The 11,794-nt window shown below is 43.3% G+C and overlaps 1 protein-coding gene across 2 annotated transcripts; it reads left to right on the forward strand.

Annotated features, from left to right (window-relative positions):
• The first annotated feature begins 235 nt into the window (after nt 1-235).
• Nucleotides 236-11,239, forward strand: PROZ (protein Z, vitamin K dependent plasma glycoprotein). Of its 2 annotated transcripts, XM_006102032.3 has the most exons (8): nt 236-468; nt 831-994; nt 3,061-3,085; nt 3,696-3,809; nt 4,768-4,899; nt 5,781-5,866; nt 9,274-9,391; nt 10,475-11,239. In XM_006102032.3, the coding sequence occupies exons 1-8, from the start codon at nt 408-410 to the stop codon at nt 10,987-10,989; spliced, it is 1,215 nt and encodes a 404-aa protein (XP_006102094.1). In that variant the 5' UTR covers nt 236-407; the 3' UTR covers nt 10,990-11,239. The 2 variants fall into 2 exon arrangements, with proteins under 2 accessions (XP_006102094.1, XP_023599269.1); XM_023743501.1 differs by having other exon boundaries at nt 236-994.
• Nucleotides 11,240-11,794: the final 555 nt, after the last annotated feature.

The raw sequence follows: 11,794 nt of genomic DNA on the forward strand, positions 1-11,794 counted from the left end.
AAAGGCCGGGGAGGGTTGGGGGGCGGGGGGGGGGGGAGTAAGAGATCAACCGAAGGATTGTATGCATGCATATAAGCATAACCAATGGACACAAGACACTGGGGATATGGGAGGCCGGGGGAAGGTCAAGGGGAGAAAAAAAAGGAGACATATATAATACTCTTTGTAATACTTTAAGCAATAAAACAATTTAAAAAAATAAAACATTGAATGAATCCAATAAAATTCCAGGCAAAATGTCCTCTTAGCGGAAGACACTTCTTTTCCCGTTTTCTGCCCCTGTCCCCTGCTTGGCTCCACGTTTTAGGGCTGGTGGTCGTTTAAGCAAGCAGCTTCCCTGTGTTGTGAGAGGCCTGGGCGGACTTTGGCCACTGTGTTTGCAGACCTGTCCCTGGGCCGCCGTCAGAATGGCGGGCTGCGTCCGGCTGTTCCTGCTCCTCCTGGGCCTCCACGGCGCCGAGCCCTCAGGTGGGTGTCGCCCTCCTAACTGTGTCCTCGAGGACCGTGTGGGTTTGGTCCGGGGGCTTTTTCTAGGACAGAGGAGCCCCTGGGTGGCCAGCGGGTCTTCACTCAGCTCCCAAAAGAGCTTCCTGATCTCTTTATAATTCATGACAAATATGTTGGAAATGATGGGATCCCTTCGGGTCCTCCCAGAAGAGATGGCCCGAAAGAATCGAGAGGTTGGACCTGGTCTGATGGGGACAGGAGAGGAGGCAGCCAGGCCTCAGGTAGTGGCAGCGCCATGTACTCTGACTCCCAGGAGCGGGCATGGCAATCCCTGGGGAAGTCCATCACTGCTGAGGCATCTCTATTCTTATCTTGCTCCGTAGTATTTCTTTCTGCCTCCAAAGCAAGTGACGTTCTGGTAAGATGGAAGCGTGCTGGCTCCTATCTTTTGGAAGAGATCTTTGAGGGAAATTTGGAAAAAGAATGTTATGAAGAAATTTGTGTCCGTGAAGAAGCAAGAGAAGTATTTGAAGTTGATGAGACCACTGTATGTACCCTCACCATGAACTCACACACTTTCTGATTATTCCAATTTCTGCTGCCCGAGAGGGCATAATTTCTCAAAAAGACGAAGCTAAATTAATGACCTGTTTACTTACCTGTGAGGCTGACTTAATTCTAATTTTACTGATGAGGAAACAGAGACAGAGAAGTGAAATAATTTTCCCATCTAGTACGTAGGATACTAACTCAGTTCCACACCCCTAAACACCTTCTTCTGATTAAGCACATTACCACATTGATTAGCTTACTCATCACAAACATCAGTCAGCTTGTCATGACGCTGACAGAATTTGACATTTTTAATAGAGACCTAATTGCTTCAATATATCAACAGATTTTTAAGGAACAAAAAGCCTCTCTAGAGTGTCTACATAGTAAAAATATCTCTCATAATCTATAATTTGGATTAAAACTGACTATATGTATACTCTAAATGACAGAGGCAAACAATTCTTGCTTATTCATAAGTTTATCAGAAGATAGAGAAGCCAGTCAAATCTGACAGGTCTAATACGTAAAATATTTAATAAAGATCTCCTAGTTTTACATACAACAGTAGCAATATTTAAAGTTATTCTGAATAAAATATTGACCTGTTTCCCTAGTATATTTTTAAGATCATTGTTTCTTGCATGCTTAGCTATGTCCTCTTAATTTGATATCATTCATGTTGTTACAAGTCCAAGTATGACTGGAAGGTGACAACCACTTGTTTACACTCTAGGCTTTAGTTCCTAGGAATTATTCTAATTTTAGATACTCTAATTTTATATATGAGAGAGCTCTTCTGAAATAGACCATCTTTTATAAAACTAGAAGAAATTAAAACTTCCTGGTTAAAGGAAAATTGTGGGGTTTTCTTATTTTTCAATTACAGTTGACATTCAATATTACTTTATATTATTTTCAGATGAACAGCCTAATGGTTAGACACTTATATAATTTAGGAATTGTTCCCCCAATAAATCTAGTACCCATCTAACACCCTACATAATTATTGCAATGTTATTAATATTATTGACTATATTCCCTATGCTGTACTTTACATCCTCATGACTACTCTGAAACTACCAATTTGTACAACCTTTTTAAAAAATTCTCATTCAAGGATATGTTTTTATTGATTTGAGAGAGAGAGGAAGGGATTGAGAGAGAGAGAGAGACGTGAGAGAGAATATTGATTGGTTGCCTCCTGTACATACCTCAACTGGGGATCGAACCCTCAACCTTTTGATGTATAGGATGACACTCCAACCAACTGAGCCACTCAGCCAGTGTTATCCATTTGTACTTCTTAATCATTTCACCTTTTTCTCCCATCCCTCTAACCCCATTCCCACCTGGCAACTGTCAGCCTGTTCTCTGCATCTATGAGTCTGTTTCTGTTTTCTTTGTTCACTTATCTTGTTCTTTAGATTCTACATATAAGTGAAACCATATGGTATTTGTCTTTCTCTGTCTGGCCTATCACTTAGCATACTACCCTCTAGGTCCATCCGGAAAATTGTCCTCTTAATTTGACATCATTCAGGTTGTTACAAGTCCAAGTATGATTGGGAGATGGCAACCACTTGTTTACGTTCTAGGCTTTAATTCCGAGTAATTATCCTAATTTTAGATACCCCCCACCCAAACTAACCTTACACATACACATACCCACTTTTGATTGTTGTTTCATTGGCTTATAAAAAAGTGGTGTTAGTGCTTTGTATCCACATCATGCACTCTGTAGAATAGGACATGAGTGAATACTGTGCCCCTGGAGGAGGGGAAGGTGACCTTGGGAGGCCATGGTCATGGTGTTTGTGCCACGTCACAGACTATTATTTCTCCTTCCTTAAATAGGTTACAGAAAATACACGTGAAATAGGAAATGTTCCACGTATATTAAATAGAATATTAAGCAGACAATTTTTGCATTCTCTGTTTCAACCAGTATTTTTCTATTAAGTGGATAAAATCAACACTTGTTATCTTTAAGTCAATCAATGGGAGAAAATATTGTAAAAAATCATCTATTTGCAACCCTTTTATATTTTAATTTTACAGGATGAATTTTGGCAACGTTATATGGGTAAGTGGCCTCAACTCTTGCAGGGATTATTTCCTCTTCTTTTTCCTTAAGATGAGGTAAGGCTTTCCACGTTTCACACGTAGGCACCTGGACACTCTCTGAGGACAAGGACGAGGAGAAGGGTAGGAAAGTTCCCAAAGTCCTGGGGAGTCAGGGAGACGCTCCCTTGGGGGCTCGGGTGGCAGAGGCCAGAGGGTCCCCATCCTGAGCCGCTCCTCTCATTCCTGGGGCCTCGCAGGCTCCCTGGGGCCTCTTGCTGAAGGGTCAGATCCTGGTTAATTTGAGGAAAGTGACAGCTCATCCTAGGCTTGGGGGGATGCTGGGTGTCCCTTTAGCAGGAGCCCCCAGAAGACCACAGTGACTGAGGGCCACAGGGATGGGTGAGGGGAATTAGAAGAGCTGGGGCAGCCAGCCACAGTCACCGGTCACCATGGTCGCTCAGCAAAGAGAGAAGGAGGTGAAGGAGGGGGACTTAGACAAACCTCATGGGCACAGGTGGCTGGTGGGACCCCAGGGGACACATGAGGAGCACCTGGCAGCCTAATCCAGGGGACATCAGGAGGAACTAGATGATTCCACGTGCACAAGGTTCTCACATCCCTCTTGGCAGGTGGCTCCCCATGCGTCTCCCAGCCCTGCCTCAACAACGGGTCCTGCCAGGACAACATCCGCAGCTACACCTGCACTTGCTCCTCGGGCTACGAGGGCAAGGACTGCGCCTTCGGTGAGTCCCCAGCCACCCTGACCCACCCCAACCGTACAGAGATGGGCTTCCAGGAGTGAGCCAAGGGTGCCCGTGGGAACCTAGTTCCAACCCGGTTCTCCACTGGAAACCATTCTGTGTATGGCCCTCCTGCCTTCCAAACACACCTCCCTACAGTTTCCACTGCTTAGAGTCCCCTCCCTGTCCTCCCAAACCCAGCCCCGCCTAACCCATTTACAGTCTACTCTCCAGAATTCCTGGAACCCGACCCACCCCAAGCAGGGTGATGGGATCTGAGGGTCCCTCTGTAAGGGGGAGTCACACACAGGCTGGCTCAGAGGTAGGCATGGGTGTGAGATTTATAGCTTCATGAACTAATATTCTTTGCGGGAGTGGGAAGAAATTAATTTCCTACCAATAATTATCCTATATGGAAATAAATTCACTTAATCCTTTCAATGCCTCTGGTCAATACAGAGTCAGTTTTCTGGGGAAAAATATGATTCCCAGCCCAGATCTCTCCACTGAAGTCCATCTCTCTCCTCTAACTGCCACCTTGAGAGCCCCACGTAATGTTTCGCAGACATCCCAAACCTAACACATGCCAAAGCAAGGTTTTGATCCTCATCCCAGCTGCTCAGCCATCCACATGGGGTCCCACTAGAACCCTCCCATCCCACATCCCCACCTGTAGCGGGAAGTGAAAGTTGTGAAAATGGGCAGAGGCCTTGCAATATGTACACATATATCCATGACCAAGTTACATTTTCTGAGGACAAATACAAGGGCTGTCACTCACTGAACTTTTGCTTTCTCCATGCACATTCCTGAAGACAGAAGTGTGGGAAGTGCTTCTGTGGGGAACCAAAAATCTGAAAAGAATGAGAACATTTGGACTGAAAAGCCAGAGCCCCAAGGCACAAGGAAATTTAAAAAACAACTATTTCCATGTTAGCACTTCTGGTTTTTTCCTTTTCAGCTAAAAATGAATGTCACCCTTTGAGGACTGATGGGTGTCAACACTTTTGCCACCCGGGACAGGACTCCTACATTTGCAGCTGTGCACAGGGGTATAAACTGGGCCAAGACTACAAATCGTGCATCCCACATGGTGAGTTCTCAATCCAGTGAGAAAAGGTGGTCTCTCCCGTTCCTACCCTGTCGGCTCCCATACACACCCCCACTCCTCCTACAATAACGTTTGAAAAGCCACCTCTTGTCTATGAGATGAGGAGTCACTCTGACGCGGCCAGCCCTCCCCTCCTCCACGCTGAAGCTTGCCTGGGTCCTAGCAGTATCTTAGCTAACCTACAAACACTGAGAGCACGTGATTTAACTTCACCTGTGGCTCCATGCTAATGAAATGCTAAGGCCACTCAACCACTCGCTATAACGTGCACTGGTCAGACACTCCAACCGGTAGGTTAGCTTGCTGCTGGGGTCCTATCGGGACTGAGCAAGACAGGCCAGACACACCCTGCAGCCATCCCAAGGTGCCTCCCCCGCTGGCCAACCTCCCACATCCCTCTGCAGCCCCAACCGTGGGTGGGTGGGAGTAATCAACCAAAGACCATCCTATATAATAAAAGGCTAATATGCAAATCGACCAAATGGCAGAACAACTGGTCGCTATGATGCGCACTGACCACCAGGGGGCAGATGATCAACACAGGAGCTGCCCACTGGTGGTCAGTGCACTCCCACAGGGGGAGCACCGCTCAGCCAGAAGCCCGGCTCACAGCTGGCAAGTACAGTTGCAGTGGCAGAAGCCTCTCCCACCTCCGCAGCAGCCCTAAGGATGTCTGACTGACAGCTTAGGTCCACTCCTGAGGGACCCCCCAGAGTGCATGAATTTCGTGTACTGGGCCTCTAGTCTCAAAATGATGGGCATGAAGAAGCCAGATTCAAGTAGTTAGCACCATTTGAGTAGATAAAACCCGATGTTTGACTTGGAAGGCACTGACCTTTCTTATGTTGTCACCACAAATGAAGACAAGTGTGCGTGTGGAATCCTGAATTCTGAGTGCATCAGGGCAACACAGAGGAGCAGGCGGAATCTTCAGATTTTCCCATGGCAGGTAACAGAAACATTTTATAAACATGTTTTCACTTTTAGTTACAGGTTTCATCCTCCTTGTCATTTCCATGGTCTTTGCCAACCAAATAGAAACATAATGACTAAGTGAAAGAGGCATTTTTGATTTAAGTGAACCATTAACTAATCTCAAAGTCCTACTTCAGAGCACTTTCTAATGCCGAATTCACAACTTTAGCAGTCTTCATTCTTTCACCAAATAAAAACGTAGTTTTATTTATAGCCACCCTAGGCCCAATGTCATTTCTCTCAGACCATAGGTATCCTGGAGTCGCACTTGGGTGGGTAAGGTGCCATGGACCTGGCGAGTGACCACAGGAAAGGCAGGTGGCCAGAGTTAAGGACATAGGCTCTCCACTCCCCAGCCTCCTAGCTGGAACTCCAGCTCCACTATTGTGTGGAGGAAATTTCTCTTCTTTGGCATTCATTTTTGTTATTTTCTGATTTCCCCCCTTGACTGGTTTGGAAGTTAAATATTCTATTTATATTTAACTAGAGTCCCGATGCATGAAATTCATGCAAGAGTAGGCCTTCCTTCCCCCGGCTGCCGGCACTGGCTTCCCTCTGGCACCCGGGACCCGGGCTTTTCTTGTAGCCCTAGCTTTGTCCAGAAGGTCGTCTGGAAGGACGTCTGGTCTAATTTGCATATTATGCTTTTATTATTATAGATGGCCACTCTTGACATTTAAAGATTCATTTATAACGTGCCAATATATAAAGTTAATATTTTCATCCCCCCGCCAAGTTATTTCAAGCACCTCACAATAGCCATCTGCTATTTTAACCAGCATTTCATTCTTTTCTTGCTTTTTTAGTAATTCCATAAAATAAGTATAACTTTTATTATTATGGCTTATACCACCAATGTATATTTTAATTTACATGTTTGCCATTTTTCTTGCCTCTAATGCAGATCATCTCTTTTATTTGTACACCTTTTTTGTTTAATGTACACCTTTTTTACTTGTGGGTTTTTGTTGTTGTTAATCCTCACCAGAGGATATTTTTTCCATTGATTTTCAGAGAGAGTGGAAGGGAAGAAGGAGAGAGGGAGAGAGAGAAACATCAACGTGAGAGAGGAACATCAATGTGAGAGAGACACATCGATTGGTTGCCTCCTGCAGGCACCCCAGCCAGGATCTGGCCTGCAACCCAGGTACATGTCCTTGACCAGGAATTGAACCCGAGACTCTTCAGTCCATGGGCCAACACTCTAACCACTGAGTTACACCAGCCAGGCCCTGAAGTACACCCTTTAGAATAGCCCTGTCAGTAGAAATATAATGTAAGCTGCATATGTAACTGAAACTTCCTAGTCACACTAATGAAAGTAAAGCAGATCAAATGAAGTTGGATAATGAATTTTATTTACCAGTACTCCAATATGTCTAAATACTATTATTTCAACATGTAACAGATATAAAAAATTGAGATATTTACATCTTTTCTTCATTACTAATCTTTGACATCTGGGGTGTGTTTTACACTTGGAGAACATTCAATTTGGACCAGTCACCTGTCAAATGCTCAGTAACCACATGTGACTGCAACGTTGGACAGCCTAGCATTCTCAGTTTCTTTACAGGGTCTGTGAGTAATGCTCCTCGGTGTGTGTGTGTCCAACACTTTAAGCCGGCTGAGCCAGCAGAATCACTGGCTGCTAGGAGGGGCCCTACGCAGACAACTGAAGAGAGCTCAGTGACCACTGCAATGACCCGGATTTGAAAGGAGACTGAGTGAAGGGAGATAAAATGATGGAAAGGGACAAAACCAGAATGGTCCAGTTATCAGCTGGTGAACTTGATCTTCTGTTGCCTTTTCTCCTTGTTCTCTCTCTTTTTAAATTAAATTTATTGAGGTGACATTGGTTAATAGGATCATATTCCTTAAGCTTTCTAAGATCCCCTTATTCATACTTGCACTCTTATCATCTTCATCAATGCACTAAGGCAGACCTCAGAACATGGGGAGTGGGGACTGGTGGATGGATGACAGTGGTGGTCTAGTCTCCCAGCCCATTCAAGGGGACCTTAGTGGCCATTTTCATTTATAGAAGTAATGTTAGTACCAACAAGACCAGGAGCTATTACCTGTGAGGTAAGCATTCTCTACATACAAATCAAACACGTTTGCAGACACACTTATATAGGCAAGCTAAATACTATTAGATTTTTACTCTGGTATAATAAATAGTTCTGAAATTATTTAACTGAATTAACTGGCCTAGGATATAGAGTTGAAAATTATCATTACAACTTGTTTCTTCCATTCTAGGTAAGAAATTGACACTATGTTCCACTGCATTTTACTACAAGTCTAGCACACTGATGCTGAAAATGCCGTCTTCCCTCAAACTTGGTGTTACCCACCTATAAAATATAGTGATACAAGAATTGTAGTGAGGGTTAAAGAAAATGCACCTGACTTATGTAGGTAGTTAATATATGGTAACTATTATTAATAAACTTAAGATTTCCAGAAATGAGGCTACATTAAATTTGAAAAGCATTTATACTTTGCTTAGCATTTTTCATTTTATTAAACTACTAAAAATTATAAGCAACATTTCTTGAGCCAGCACCTATGCTATGAGGGTACATTTTTTTCTTTTGTTTAATCCACAAAATAACCTCACATTTCATCTCGTAATAGTGTTTGTTCTGATATCTCCCTGGTCTGGTATTGACACTATTGATTAGTGTTAGCATGTAATCCCCTCCCCCCAATCTTTTAAATTATATTTACAGTATGTTTTATAGGCAGTATATAGTTGACTTTTAATTTTACACAATCTGACAAACCCCTGCCTTTTTAATGGGATATTTAGACCATTTTCTACTTATCTAGGTAGGCTTAAATTCATAATTTTGCTATTTGTTTTGTATTTTTCCCATCTGTTTTTTCCTCTTTTTTTTTTCCTGCCTTCTATTGAATTACTTGATTTTTTTTATTGTTTTACCTTCTTTGTTGGATAATTTACTAGAATTGTTTTTGCTTAGTGGCTGCTTTAGGCTACACTATACATCTTTGCTTTGTCCATCCACTGTACCTTCAGCTGACTCCCTCAATGGCTATCTTTGGAGCTCATATTCTTTTTTTTCTTTTCTTTTCAAATATATTTTTATTGATTTCAGAGAGGAAGGGAGAAAGAGTTAGACACATCAATGATGAAGAGAATCATTGTCTGCCTCTTGCATGCCCTCGACTGGGGATCGAGCCCACCACGAGGGCATGTGCCCTTGACTGGAATCGAACCCGGGACCCTTGAGTCCACAGGCCAATGAGCCAAACTGGCTAGGGCTGGAACCCATATTCTAACCATCAGACTATACTGCCCCTAATCCTGCTAATTTTCACCACTAGCTATTGTCTGTCTTGTTTTTATTTAAGGTAAAACTAATAGATTCCGAAGGAAAAGACTTCTGTGGTGGTGTTATAATAGAGGAAAATTTTGTGCTGACAACAGCAAAATGTTCACTGTTACACAGAAATATCAGTGTGAAAACCAGTAAGTATTTTAGCACTCGTTTTTATAAGACCATGTTGGAAATAAACAGTATTCTATGTAGAATGAAAATTTAAAAACTAGAGTTTTGTTTTTAATGCAATATAGAAATGAATTTAGCTTCAATACTACTGAGCTACTTATAAAGTGAGAAAGCATATGTAAAATACCTGGTGGAATGTCTAGGCATAGCAAGCAGACAAATGCTAATATTCAGTCTGAGGAAGTCACGGCTGATAAAAATATAATTTGATACTGAAATGGAGAGGCTGTGTTGTTGGCAGATAATTGACTGAAAGTCAGAAGATCTGGGTTCAGATTCCCCTGTCACCCAAGGCCACGGCTGTGACGTGGAGCTCACCACCTAACTTGTCTGTGCTTCAGTCCTCATCAGTGAAAAATGGGCAGTAACTTCTGTCCTGTAGGGAGGTCGCAAAGGTTCAGTGATAATCTGGGAAAGTTCTCTATTATGATTCTGAAGAACCTTATTATATTTCACTCCTCGTCCTTGAATATTTTTCAGTCAACGAAATGTCAACCTGAAAAACTACTTCTGACCGGCCCAGTTTTAATTAGCTTGAAGAAGTTCCCCTAGTTTATTTTACCACTTCACCAAAATAACTCATTTTGATTTTTTTTAATCTTCCATTATTTTATTTTATTTTATTTTATTTTATTCTATTGACTTTTTACAGAGAGGAAGGGAGAGGGATAGAGAGTTAGAAACATCCATGAGAAACATCGATCAGCTGCCTCCTGCACGCCCCCTACTGGGGATGTGCCTGCAACCAAGGCACATGCCCTTGACCGGAATCGAACCTGGGACCCTTCAGTCCGAAAGCCGACGCTCCATCCATCCACTGAGCCAAACCGGTTAGGGCTCATTTTGATTTTTAAAGGAGTATGAGGAATTAGTTGGAATACTTCGTTCCATAGATGAAGAAAGGAGATCAGGACAATTAGCCATGGCATGTTTTACCCAGCCTCTGCCTTGTCACAGGGTTCACTGAGAAATTAGTTTCATATTATTGTAACCTGAAAACCAGGCTTTAGGTTACAAAAGCCAGTGATTGTCCATTATTTCAGATTTTCCTAGAACGAGCAAGGACCCACTGACGATCGAGGTGAAGCGCATCCATGTGCACATGATGTACGAGGAGGAGACGGGGGACAATGACATTTCGCTCTTGGAGCTGGAGCTGCCCATCCAGTGCCCAGACACGGGGCTCCCCGTCTGTATGCCCGAGCAGGACTTTGCGGAGCGCATCCTCATCCCAGGGACACAGGGCCTCCTCATTGGCTGGACATCCAACGGCTCTGAGCTGGGCAATGTGTCGATGCAGCTGCCCGTCATGCACATGGACAGCGAGGAGTGTGGCAGAGCCCTGAATGTGACAGTCACGACGAGGACGTACTGCGAGAGGGGAGTGGCAGCTGGAGGGGTGCAGTGGGCGGAAGGGAGCATGGTCGCCAGAAAACACAAAGGTACCTGGTTCCTGACAGGGATTCTGTGCTCGGTGCCCACAGCAGAGTATGGACAGGAGTTTCTTCTCACCAAGGTTTCAAGATACTCACTCTGGTTTAGACAAATCATGAAGTGACTAAACCCAGCTAAGCCTCAAGAATAAAAGATGTGGTGGGATTACACACCTTAACTGCAAGCATGGAGTTAAATTAAAATATCACAGCAAAACAGCTGTGACTGCCTCAGGACAACCAACTCTGTCTACAAACCATTAGTAACTGCTTATGACAGCGACTTTCAACCAGTATGCTGCAACAATTTTTAAAACATGCAACACCTGACTATTTTGGTCAGGGGCAAGGACCTCTTTTCCCTTAGACCAGTGGTTCTCAACCTTGGCTGCACATTAGAATCACCTGGGAATCTTTTAAAAATCCTGATTTTTGGGCCTCATCCTCCGGAAATTCCGTTTGTTACTAATGTTGTGGCCCCACCCCATAACAAAGAAACAGAATTTTCAGAGGATGAGGCCCAGAAATCAGGATTTTTAAAAAGATTCCCAGGTGATTCTAATGTGCAGCCAAGGTTGAGAACCACTGTCTTAGACTATCAAATAAAAAAAGGTCAACAGTCAACATAACAATAGCCGTCCATTGTGAATGAATCAATTTTTTTGTCAGATTGGCAAAAAATATATATTTTTTGGTGTACTGCAGAATTTTAGTAATTAGTTTGTGTATGCCATGAGATGAAAAAGGTTGAAAATCGCTGGCTTATGAGTTCATTACTGAGTACTGTGAAAAGTTTTTTGCTTGGGACTTTTTATCTAAACAGAGATTTTAAGAGAATGGGAGGTAAGAGGGACCTCATAGTTGTGCCAGGTTTACCAATTGCCCGTGTGAATGAAAGGGTTGCTCAGTGTTGGAAGAGCCACTAGAAGA

The sequence above is a fragment of the Myotis lucifugus genome, unplaced genomic scaffold, assembly GCF_000147115.1.
Source record: "Myotis lucifugus unplaced genomic scaffold, Myoluc2.0 scaffold_395, whole genome shotgun sequence".
In the NCBI taxonomy this organism is placed as follows: Eukaryota; Metazoa; Chordata; class Mammalia; order Chiroptera; family Vespertilionidae; genus Myotis; species Myotis lucifugus.

Excerpts from the sequence above, each read along its gene's own strand:
- PROZ (XM_023743501.1), top strand. The coding sequence starts at position 743 with ATGTACTCTGACTCCCAGGAGCGGGCATGGCAATCCCTGGGGAAGTCC. Across the intron at positions 995-3,060 it reads TTGAAGTTGATGAGACCACT|GATGAATTTTGGCAACGTTA; the intron begins GTATGTACCCTC and ends TTAATTTTACAG. Across the intron at positions 3,810-4,767 it reads GGGCAAGGACTGCGCCTTCG|CTAAAAATGAATGTCACCCT; the intron begins GTGAGTCCCCAG and ends TTTCCTTTTCAG.